A 12,280-nucleotide genomic window follows, 5' to 3' on the forward strand; every position below is an offset into this window, starting at 1 on the left:
GATAGAATGAACATAATCTGTTCCTTCTTTCCTGTGCTCTTTTAAGGGAGAGCTGCTGTCCAGCGAAGCCTCTATTGTTAGCGACTTGCTCTGGAAGTGGGACAAGGGATGGGCACGCGCATGGCCATCGGCGATTTCAGCATGTGTACGCGCACGTACAGCCACGCGCCGTGCACATCTCCTGTCCCACTTCCTTCAAGCCAGCATGCAGTTTCACTTTTACTTATTTCTTATGAAAAAATTCTCACCCCATCGTTGGAGCAGCCCGCAACGGCGGGTACGCTCAGGAAATCAATCTGTACTCTGTACCTTCATCGGCAAAAGCATTAGACTAAAGGAGAATCCCCCACTCACCCGGTCTGCGGGGGGAAATCCTCCTCAGCAGCATCTGGCTGCAGCGCTTTTCGGGAGCACTCCAGCTCCTCTGCCAGCACGATGCGGGGTTCTCCCCTCAGGCATGGGTGCCCCGCAGTATTATCAGCTGGTCTTCACCCGGGCCCCCTCCTGGGACCCTTGACTTCAGCTCCCGCATTTCGTTTTGGCGCCGGGCTCCCTCTCCACCACGGAAGTGACAAATATCGCGCATGCGCGGGCAGCTCCCGCCCTCCCAGGTCTCCTCCCCAGCCCGGATGAGCAGCTGCTTTCTGTTATGCTTCTTATCTTCATGAGACTTGTTGTGGTGTCTGCATTCAGTAGAAGAGAGATTCATGTGCCGTTTGCAAACTTTACCCGTGAAGTGCTCATGGCAGATTTTAGCACATTTCATGGAAATTTGGGGACTTCCAGGAAAATGACGGGCGCCGCTTTTGGCTTTTAAATTGTTCAGAGACGTATCATGTTACAAGCGGTAGTGCTGGAGTGAGCAAGGATTGATTTTTCAGTGAAGTGAGCGGCGGTGCCTCTGCTCTTAACCTTTCTGTGCACGCATGCATCCCGATTAAAAACTTGGAATGCTTCCGACAGCCTGGCGGTATTGGTATGTTAATGTACTAGAGGAAACAGTGAGGCGGTCGACTTTGACGGTTATTGCAGCAGAACCGGAACTCAAGCTCATTTTTCAAAGTAATAGCGTGCCCCGGGTCGGAAACACACACAGCCGTCCAAGTAATAATAATGTTGTTTAATTCGGTCGAGCTGCGTTTTCCTTTATAATATGGCACACTTCCTGTTTAGCCATGCTATATTGCTAACTATTTGCATATCTTAGCGTAGTCCACAAGTCACGAACTGGCCTATTTTTTTTAAGGAATCAGCTCAATGGACCGTTCCAGATAATCAAAGTTCTGAAAAGTGTATCTGTTTCATTCATTAACGAGATTAGTGGGGTGCAGGTAAATATTGAACTTTGCGTGCCACTGCCTTGCGAACAATGCATCAAACTGTATTGAGGTCCGGAAATGTGTCATGGCATCAGGGCTGTTTGTTAGTTCTCAACTTCTTAAGAGAACCTGAAAGTTCAAATATACCAATTTGTGGCCAATTGTGAGGGTATTTTGTGTGAGCTTATTGACCATGGACAACTGAGGGCCACCAAAACCCTTGTTATGTCTAGATGATTTGAGCCCAACTTTATTTCTGTGATGTTGCACACAAGGAACCATGGACCGGTTTAAATAAGTTCTTACTGAGTGGTTATTTAATCTATAATTTCCATGAGCCATGTGCACTAATTTGTGGGTGGGTAGTGCAAACTGTGCAGGCTGCCATGCTCTGTGAGAATTGAGGGAAGACCATTGCTTAGTCATAATTTTTGTTTCTGTTGATTGTCTTGCGCTGCCTACACCAGGCAAATGATTATGCCAGCCATTAACCTGGCTACGGCTGAATCTTTCCATTAGAGCCACACCAAATGTTCATTCTCTGCATAATATGTAATACAAGTCATCATTAAAGAAAATGGTTTTATCAGCTGTATTAGTCAGCCTTGATTACACAGTTTTTAGGTCTCGCTGAAGCCATCGTGTTCGTAGTGACTTGTTTTATTTTATTTACATAAAATCACAGCTGCTGTGAGTCTCTCGCAACTTAATGGATTTTTTATAGCTGGTATTTACATCTGTGTTTTATTTTGTATTAGGTGGTTCCTGCACTCCCCCAGTTATTTTGTATATTGCCATGCAAACTCCTGCACGTATGTAATGTTTCCCAATATTCATTTTCCCATAGTTTATATTCCCAGGAGACTCACCCTCACACACACTGCACGCTCACACACTCTGCACCCTCACACACACACTTTGCACCCTCATACGCATACACTCCGAATCCCACTCAGTGCCACATAATTACACAGCACTAAATCCAACATACACTTCAAATACCACTCAGTGCCACATAATTATATGCCACATAATTACACTGCGCTCAACGCAACATACACTACAAATACCACTCAGTGCCACATAATTACACGCCACATAATTACACTGCACTCAATTCAACATACACTCCAAATACAACTCCCTGCCACATACTTACACTCCACATAATTACACTGCACTTAATGCAACATACACTCCAAACAATACCACTCAGTGCCATATAATGATATGCTACATAATTACACTGCACTCAATGCAACATACACTCCAAACAATACCACTCAGTGCCACATAGTTATATGCACCATAATTACACTGCACTCAATGCAACATACACTGCAAATACCACTCAGTGCCACATAGTTATATGCACCATAATTACACTGCACTCAATGCAACATACACTCCAAACAATACCACTCAGTGTCACATAATTACACTCTACTGAATACAACATACACTCCACACAATACCACTCAGTGCCACATAATTATATGCTACATAATTACACTGTGCTCAACGCAACAAACTCCAAATACCACTCAGTGCAACCATTCAACAACAACTGGTTCAAATATGTTCTCTCAATGTTTCAAGCTTTATTACAAATGTCACAAAAAGATGTTAATATTTCACTTCTGTTCTTGGATTTTCGTCACAATAAAATACACTGAACGTAATCTTCATAAAAGTTATTTACAAAAGTTTAAGCCATTGCCATTATAAATTACAATAACTTATTTAAGTATTAATTATTTAAAAAAATAAAAGCCATTTTTATTTGTAATATCAATGCATCTAAGTCACGTAAATACAACACATATTGCATTACAAATGCTATAGGTGTCACATTTGTGAAAGTTAAAACTATTGGCATTGTAAATGACAAAGCTATTAATTTCGCTATTTTCAAAACCAACACATAAATAAAAAAATTGTTATTTACAATACCAATAGCTCAAACTTTCCTAATGCGAGACCTATTGCATTGCAATTGCTTGTTATGGTCTGGTTTGACAGCGCAGTTGTTGCCAGACAATTATGCAAGAAAGAATCACCAGCAGAGGGCTTTGGCTCCGCTCACTTTGCGCTTCAGGAGTACATGTTTTGATTGGGCAAAAGTTGAGTGCTTCCACAATAAAACGCTTGCTCTCCACATAGCTGTGATCATTTTGTTCATTTATCCCCTGCCTGAAGTGCAACTTTCAGGGGCACAAACAAGACAGTATAATGCTATAACTTATGGTGTTTTTCTCCGGCAGGAGCAAAGATGGGAAAGGATCAGTCATTAACCGACATGGGTTTTTAGGTCTGACAACTGACCTTTTAACCTACGCCTAGATTATTATTCTACAGTTCTTTGCTTCCACACAAATACCTATCCATTCCCATGCTATCTAATTGTAATCCTTCACATTACAACATTATTTTAAAGCCATGCCTTTTGACATTATCCCATGCTGATTTGTCTTATTGCTATTGCTGGCTAACATATTGTTCAACTAATATTTTCGAAGCAACACTAAACGAAATAAACCACCAATAGGCATGTCAAATGAATTAGCCCATCCGATACCAGTAAGACTGAATGATTTCTCTAGAATCACACCTTTCGGTAAAATGGCTCTGCCAGGATTCAAACCAATGCTCCTGGTGTTGGGCTGTGCAGCAAAGCCAATGAACCCCATTACTGCTTCTCCTTCTTCCATGCATTGCAAGATAAAATCGAATTATAAAGTATTTATCTCGTGTGTACGGTAAATGGGAGATGGCTAGTTGAGCTGTGTGGAACTATTCCGAGATCCATTGCCTTTCCTTCGACAATGTTTTTTTTCGTTTGACAAAAACTTATATAGTGAATTTCTGTTAAAGTCATATCCCTGACTTGGGCGTGTACATTACTCTACTAATCAGTTGCACCTTCTCTGGATGGGGTTTGTTCTAATTTGGCCTGGCTATCTGTTGACACCCGTCTCCACAGTTATGGTCTGACCACATTTTGTTCCCCTCACACTTAGAATCCCTCAGAAGATCCAGCCTCATAAGTCAGCCCCCGAACCCCAACAAGGGTGTTATTGGGCACAATTAGCTGGCAATCCCAAACTAGGAATGTGTACCCCTGAACTGACAGGGAATACAGAATCTGATTCTCGCCTGTTTTACTCTTGGATAACCAAGATATGTAACAAACTTTCTCCTCCTGAGAAACCAGGCAAGTATAGAAAACCAAAAACTCAGAAGGCTCCCTGGTATATGCCTATGTTGGCACAAGCAAATTTGCTATGTAAATAACATGAGCGGCAATGGACAAAAATGTATAAGACCGAACAAAAAATAGTGTTCAAAAAGAGTAGAAAGCTCTATCATCAGCAGATCAAATTGTTGAAAAAAAAATATTTTGCTAATAAAATACAGGAAGCTAATCAGGATCAAAAAGCTATCTTTTCAGTAGTGAAGTCTTTCACTAACCCTAAAGGGCAACTGAAAGAGCTTCCTGCCTCGCAAAAATTGTGTAATGACATCTCAGCATTTTTCGAGGAAAAAATTCAAAAAATTAAAAGAGAATTTCCAGTCACTCCTGTCATGGATCAGGATTCTATCCCAGACCTAGTTCTAGGGGACACGGCCAGCTCTCTTTGAATTTTTGAACCTATTTCGCTAGAGCAGACTCAGGAGGCCATAGAACGATGCAAATCTGGGTCACCGCTGGATGCTTGCCTCCCGATGATTCTTCAGAAATTTATAGATATAGTCAATCCCATTGTAAATCTCACAGTTAACTCTTCCTTAAAACCAGGTGTTGTTCCAGACGAGTGGAAGCTTTCTCTAGTCAAACTGTTGAAAAAGAAACAAAGTATTGAACATTCGGTGTCGTCAAACCTCCGGCCTATTTCTCTGCTCCCCTTTTTAGGTAAAATAACAGAGGTTTGTCCCGAAGGAATTAACTAAATTCATTGAAGGTCATAACATCCTTCACCCACAACAGTCGGTATTTCGCCCAAAGCACTCTACAGAATCAGCTCTCTTAGAGATAACTGACACCCTAAAATGATTGCTGACAAAGGTAGGAAAGCGCTTTTGATCCTTCTAGACTGGTCAGCTGCGTTTGATACAATTTCACATAACAACTTTTTGAAGGGTCTCAAACGCAGCGGCATTTCAGGAATGGGCAAGGAATGGATCAAATCTTTTCTCACTAACTGCAGACAAGCGGTTACGTTGGGGACGTTCCTTTCAGCAGAGCGTAACATAATAGGCGTCTGTGAGAAGGTGGCCTGATATGCAGTGCTCACTATTCTAGTGAACACTATGTATCAGTCCAGCAACCCTTATTGATGATTGGTTGTAAGTCAACCTTATAGACCAGCTATCCTAGTAGCGTGGATACGAGCAGTCTAAGGCTAAAGACTCGAGAGGGCGTGTTAAGCCAGCTGTTATACCACACATATACCCCTTGAATACCCAGTGAAAGGACACCACACAAGTGTTATGAAAATAAACAGTATATTTATTAAGAATCACAACAGCCCTGTACTCTTTATGAGGACAGGGCACTAAGCACAAAACAAAACTCTTACGAAAATACTTAAGTTAGCACAGTATATACAAATGCCCGAGGGGCACGGAAAACCATATACTCTGAAAGTGGAATGCGAAATTACTAGCAGGTAAGTACAGTACTAATAGGCTTTGGAATCGCTAGGTCTTGACTATAGAATCTTCAGATTACTTCTAGGAGGCCTAGGGGACTCGGGTGCAGAGTGTGCACTCTCACGCGTGATGCGGGACAAAGTCTATGGTAGCTAGATTTCACAGAGTTAGTGTTCTCGGGCGAACCCGACCTGGTAGGAGGAAAACGAAAGTGGATTCTGACCCTTGGATAGTGAGGCTATGCTGGGGCACCGAAATGCCGAAGTTACCTAGCCCAGGGGCTGCAGCTGCATGTGTCTCAAAAGACGTCGGGAATCCTCGTAGACGGACCAGGAGCCTGGAAGAAAGATGCTGGCAGGCGACCAGTGAAGAGAGTTCGAAGTGATCCAAGCCTGGATCTTGAAGAGAGATGACACCTGAAAGCAGAGGGGACCAAGTTTGTGACTACTAGCCAGTAGTCAGGTGGCACCAGGAGGGCACCGGATGGTAGTCACCTCGACTAGGTGAGTGGGTGACGCTGTGCTCTGCAGATCTCACAGACCAGGAGGCGTTGTCGGCGACCAGGATGGAGGAGCGAGCTGTCCCACGATGGATGAAGCTGTCGGCTTCGCTGGACCCAGGATTGGGCAACAAGGCCTTGGCAAATTCAAGCCCACGCGGTGGACTCAAAATGGCGTCTGGAGTGGACCAGGAGGGTCCGGGGTGCTTCTCTTGAAAAAGGAAGCGAGGGCCAGTCTGGAGCAACCAGACCAGCAGCAGTGATGTCGTCGGGCGTCGTGAAGAAGGCCACAAGCCAGCAGGCTAGTAGCCACACAGCGCGGTGAGCAGCAAAAAGCAGAAGGGCCCCACGCAGATCGTGGAAATGCTGGAGGGCTGATCTTCGGTGCTGGAGCTGCTCAGGGTTGGGGCTTCTCGGACCCCAAAGCACTCACCAGTGGAATACTCGGTGTGCTTGTTGCAAAGAAGTCGTGCAGTCTTGGCGATCGTCGGTCCCTCGAGGTCTCGTCGCACTCACGGTTCTCAGCTTGGCTGTAGAGGTGGGTAGAGGTCAGAGGTGCCAGGGAAGCCGGTCTCGTTGAGCTGTGTCGTCGGATTCCTGAGGAAGGACTTGCAGCAGACCGCAGTGTTCTTAGGATGGTGCCTGCGGATGCAGGGTGACTACTCCTTAGCCACAAGGGAGAATCTTGAAGAAGAAATCTTGATGTCCTTTCGCAGAAAGTCGTGTCTTGATTCCAAAGATGATCTAATTTGAACAGGGGGCCCGCTCCTATCTTTATACTAAGAGAAGGGGCTGACCCGGTGACTAGGTCCTGCCTATGGGTGGGACTAGGAGGGGGGTGGTCACACCCCTCTCCCATGTCGGACTTTCCCCAGGCCAGGGGCTGGTGTGCCGCTGGAACTGGTTCTGACCGGCCTATGCGTAGTGAGCACCGGGGTGCCACTCAGCAGTCACCTTCCTGTAAAGCCCTGCCTACCCAGGATACACAAAACCCTGTCTGGGATGGTGCTAGCACCGCCCCGGACAGGAAACCCTTTGTCCAGGCTCTCCTCGCTGGAAGGACTCCCAGCAGCAGGAGGTCAGACTCGTGTCTGTGGTGGCAGCATCCATTTTGTGGAGCTGAGGCTTCGTTTAACTTTAACCGGGGTTCACAGTTACATACATGTCGTGTCCCTCTAGAAGGGTGGAATGCTAACCCCGTCGCCAGAATTGGCGAGGGGTTAGTATTCCAATTCGTATGACACCTTACTCGACATGTTTTGATAAAGCAATACCAAAGATAGCATTTAACCGCGAGGATTATAATGCACTTAAGAGTATATGGTATGCGATATCATGGAACAGCTATTAGGACTTGGTTCCGCAAGCTGCAAACGGGCTCAGCTCATGCCAGAGCACCATTTCACAAGATTCCAAGCACTCTGCCTTCAGGATTGTCAAGGCCTGCCATAGGAGTGACTGATAGGAATCTGTGTGTCCATTTTTAGGGTTAGATATAGGTATACTATATCTACAGCAAAGGGTGATTACACGACTTTGCCCCAGCTGTCATGCAGCCAGTTGTGTCAGATTTAGGAGGCCAGCCAGAGGCGGCATAATACATGCTTCAGCCCCTGGTAGGCCCTGGGTACACCTATGCCCCGAGTTACAGGGTCTGATAAGGTGGCCCAGTACCAATTGGAAATGTACCTAAGGTACATGGAATCCATTTTACAGAGAGAGCAGTAGGCCTAGGGTCCTGATTGGCAGGGTCCCAGGTCGACTATGTCAAAAACCAGCTAAAACACAGGGCAACAAGTTGGGGGCAACCATAGTCAGGAGGTACCTTCCTACTGTGTCCCTCAGGGCTCTTCATTGAGCCCATTGTTGTTTTATATTTATATGACCCCGATTTGATCATTTGGGATCGAAGTTGCATCATATGCAGACGACACCCAAATGATCCTTTAGTAGACAACACCACCTCAGATTCTGAATCTAATTTTAAAAGTTGCCTAGCTTCCTCCAATGGATGAGGAACAACCACCTTAAATGTAACACAGACAAAACAGAAATCCTCCCGGTATGGAAGGATGTTCTGTTCCAGCCTGGTAAGTGGTGGCCTGAGGGGACCAACCCCCGCCAGATGTGGTCAAGGTGGTAAAGAATTTGGGAGTACAATTTGATGCAACACTCCTTTCTCCCTCATGCCACAGCTGTAGCAGGGCCATGTTTCAGCATCATTAAATCGCAGACTTTTTTTTAAATGTTCTCCCACTAGTAGCAAGGAAATCAGTGGCCAGATTCTCTCGCGTTTAGACTATTGTAATAGCCTGCTCACGGGAGCTAACAAAGCTATTTTTAAGAACTACAGGTGGTGCAACATGAGGCCGCACGATTGGTGCGCAAACTCCCACTAAGATCTTCAGCATCTGCAGCATTAAAAAGCCTTCACTGGGTTCCGGTGCACAAGAGAGTCCTTTTCAAGATTCTCCTGATCACCTATAGAGCCAGGCTTAATCTAGGACCCAAGTATCTTGCAGCAGGATTTGCGCCTTAAATCACAACCACATCTCTCAGGTCATCAGCGAATCTGATTAAACCCCCCCACTGTTAGATACAAACTGAAAGGAGGAAAAACAGTGGCATTCCTTGGGACTAAAGCCTGGATTTACTTCCACCATATTTGAGGCTATTTAACTCAGAAATTCAATTTAGGAAGGCCCTGAAGACCTGGGTTTTCACTGCCCCAGACGAACTATGTCTCTCCCTCAACTAGTATCTTTATGGCTCACTCGCACTTCCCTCCAAGATAGCGTCAGGATACTCCACACGGAGTGACAGTCGCACTCTATAAGTATCGAATTACATTAAAATACATTCTCGCTGGTGCGCCAAAATAAGGATTAAAACGCTAATATTCACTAAGGGAGTTGCCAAGTGTGCATACAGTAATCACTCACTCGGTGAAACAGCAACCGACAGTATCCACGATTTGTCTGCTGACAATATGGTAACTTTGTAGCAGAAGAACCTGGGGTGAGTGTCAGGCCATTCTAGCGTCCAGCCCATTCCCATCAGTTGCTTTTTCCACTGAAACTCCGTCCAAGTGTATCCCCAGACACTGACGTTTCATTTTCAAGTTACATCTAGAACTGCCTGTGCAATCAACCTCCTTCTTTCTTGGTGGTTCGTCCACGCTTCCGATACATGATACCACACCTCCGCTTAAACTACGCCACTATGGAAACTCAAGACTTATGTTACACGCCTCCTTTTCCTTCAACATTTCTAAGAACGCATTTTGATAAACCATCAACCCCCTAATGCACAGTTACTTAAGCCTTAATATTCCAACTAAAGAAAAAGAACCAACAATCGAAAAAGTTCACCATGGTAACAACTAGTGCTTAACAACGGAGAGCGCAACTATCACGCCTATTGTCGTCTTAAAAAGTTTACAGGTATAGTAGTTCTCTCCAACTATTATAAAATTGGGAATGCAAATGCCTTTTTACTTGACAGCTCTGTAAATTATCTGGCATCTCGACATTGGTGGAATGCCTAGCAGCATCTGACAACGACCCTACGCTCTTATTAGTTTCTCTCCACCGCTGGTCCTCTCATCCTACACGCACGCTCACCTTCGACCCCTCTCTCTGCTCCGGCAAAAACGTTCTGCTAGGCGTCCGAGCAAAGCAGGAAGCCCGAGCCCAGGTAGCCAACGCCGGCGCCTAAGGAGGCCGGGGGCCGCCATGATAGTACAGGAACCACGTGAGCGTCACAAGGTCAGCGGTTCGCAGAGCCATTCACTGCCCTGTTGGAATAGTCTTAACTGAATCCAGATTTTGCAGTCTGAGTGGGGCCAGGTTTAAGAATTCACCCTTAATATAAAGCCTTGTTTAAGAGGGAGCAAAACTCAGATGACTCCCAATTTTGAAGACAGAAGCTACACACAGACGGCTGTGAAAGACTCGCGAAGAGTGCCCACTCTAAGATGGCCGCTGCGTGAAACGTCGGAGAAGCTATACATACAGCAAACAGACGAATACTTAACCCTTGCGCAGCTGACAAGGTTCTACACAGAAATTTACCAAAACGTTGAAAACAAGCGAAATTGGTGTATTATCTTTGCATAGCCTTGGTTGCCAATATGTTGTCTGTCAATATAGCTACCAAGTTTATAGGCTGCTTAATGTGTGGCATTTCCATTGTTTGCATGTGTTTATATTTAGCATTCAAATACCTTATGAATTACACTTTGAGCGATACTTTACCATAAGTAAAGCAGTTATTCCCACGCAGTGTTATACATTTCAGAAAGGAATGAGTGACACCTAAAACAATCATTTTAATTTCAATTCAAAATTTCTTTATTCGGCTGAGGGTAAATTCAGTCATAAAAGTACAGAAAAATAAAATAACACATGTGTAAACAATTAATCAATTAAAAGGTTTGGATATAAAACAGTGGATTGCGTTATAGCCTATCACAGCTCATACAAAAGTGACTGTGCGATTTATCAGAGACTCATTAACCTTCCATACTTTTTCTAAATCTCAGGGCTGTCTTTAAAAAATTGCATACATATAAAGTGCTTTCACAGTGCAACATTTTAAGATAAATTAGTGCGGGCCTTATTTGCACAAAATTCAGTTTTTTAAGAAGAGGTTTTAAAAACATTTTTCGTGGTAAAGTATAATAGGAGCATATGAATAAAAAGTGCGCCAGATCTTGCGGAGACTTGTTGTCGCAGCCGCAAGCTGGCAACACTTGTCCCCTATGGGCTCCACTGGGCATGGCTAGCATCAGATGGAATAGATCAAAACGAAATCTAGTCAATAAAAAGCGCTCATATCTGGAGATGGCCCAAGATAAATAGGGTTCTATTTGAATACATGATTTGGATAAGGTATGACTCAACACACTGCCCTTCTTCAGTTCAGTCTCTTCCCTAGCCATCTGACGGGTCATTAAAAATGTAGCCTTTACAGATGTTACATCGTGCTTTGTTACTGACTGTGGTGTTAAGAAGAGGTCCATCCTGCCCAGGTCTTGAAGACAGTTTCGAATGTACTTTATCCAGGGTATCTTAAATTTCCCATCCCATGTGAGTGCTTCAGATAAAATATTCTGGGTGAGAGATATTTCATTGTTCATCCAACAATTTAGCCAGCACAGGAGGGGATTTACTGCAATTTTATCCTCTAAATATGGCGTGCCCAGTTCCTCATGGGTGGAGAAGTTGGCCGTGCTCTTCGGTAAACATAAAACTTGTTTTAAAAAACTATTTTCTGTGGTTGTTAGGTCGGCCACTGGTAAGAATCCCCAAAGATCACTCCCGTAGCAGGCAACTGATATACTTTTGGCTTGGTATAATTTCATTAGCGCAACCACAGGTGTGTTGCCCATTTTACGAGCAAAATCAATTATTGCCGCATTGGTCCTTATTAAGTCTCCTCTCTTTGTCTTTAATGCTGGTCCCCATGTAAGTTTACTGTCAAACAATACGCCAAGGTAAGAAAAGGTTGTTGTGGAGGGTATTTTTTTCCCATTAACAGAAAATGGGTAAGTTTTCTTGGGCCCGTATCCTACCTTCATGATATATGACTTGGTGTTATTAATACACAGACCTCGTGAATTCATAAAATGAAAGAAAGAGTCCAATAAAATTTGAAGGCCAAGTGCAGTTCTGGAAATAAGGACGGCGTCGTCAGCGTAGAGAAGGACAGGGACGCCCCTTTTTCCTATGTATGGGTAATCCGTGTTTGTTTTTAAAAGATGCTCCTCTAGATCATTGATGTATAAATTAAAAAGAAAAGGCGCTAA

The 12,280-nt window shown here is 44.2% G+C and overlaps 1 protein-coding gene across 1 annotated transcript in view; it reads right to left on the reverse strand.

The window, feature by feature from the left end:
• The window catches only part of PGS1 (phosphatidylglycerophosphate synthase 1), a 676,499-nt gene extending 666,261 nt beyond the window's left edge, over window positions 1-10,238 (reverse strand). The window contains exon 1 of the mRNA XM_086931083.1: window positions 10,095-10,238. Within this exon, the coding sequence (XP_086787209.1) occupies window positions 10,095-10,207 (113 nt within the window). The 5' untranslated portion in view covers window positions 10,208-10,238. The remainder of the gene's footprint in view (window positions 1-10,094) is intronic.
• Window positions 10,239-12,280: the final 2,042 nt, after the last annotated feature.

This window comes from Lissotriton vulgaris, chromosome 7 (assembly GCF_964263255.1).
Source record: "Lissotriton vulgaris chromosome 7, aLisVul1.2, whole genome shotgun sequence".
Taxonomy (NCBI): domain Eukaryota; kingdom Metazoa; phylum Chordata; class Amphibia; order Caudata; family Salamandridae; genus Lissotriton; species Lissotriton vulgaris.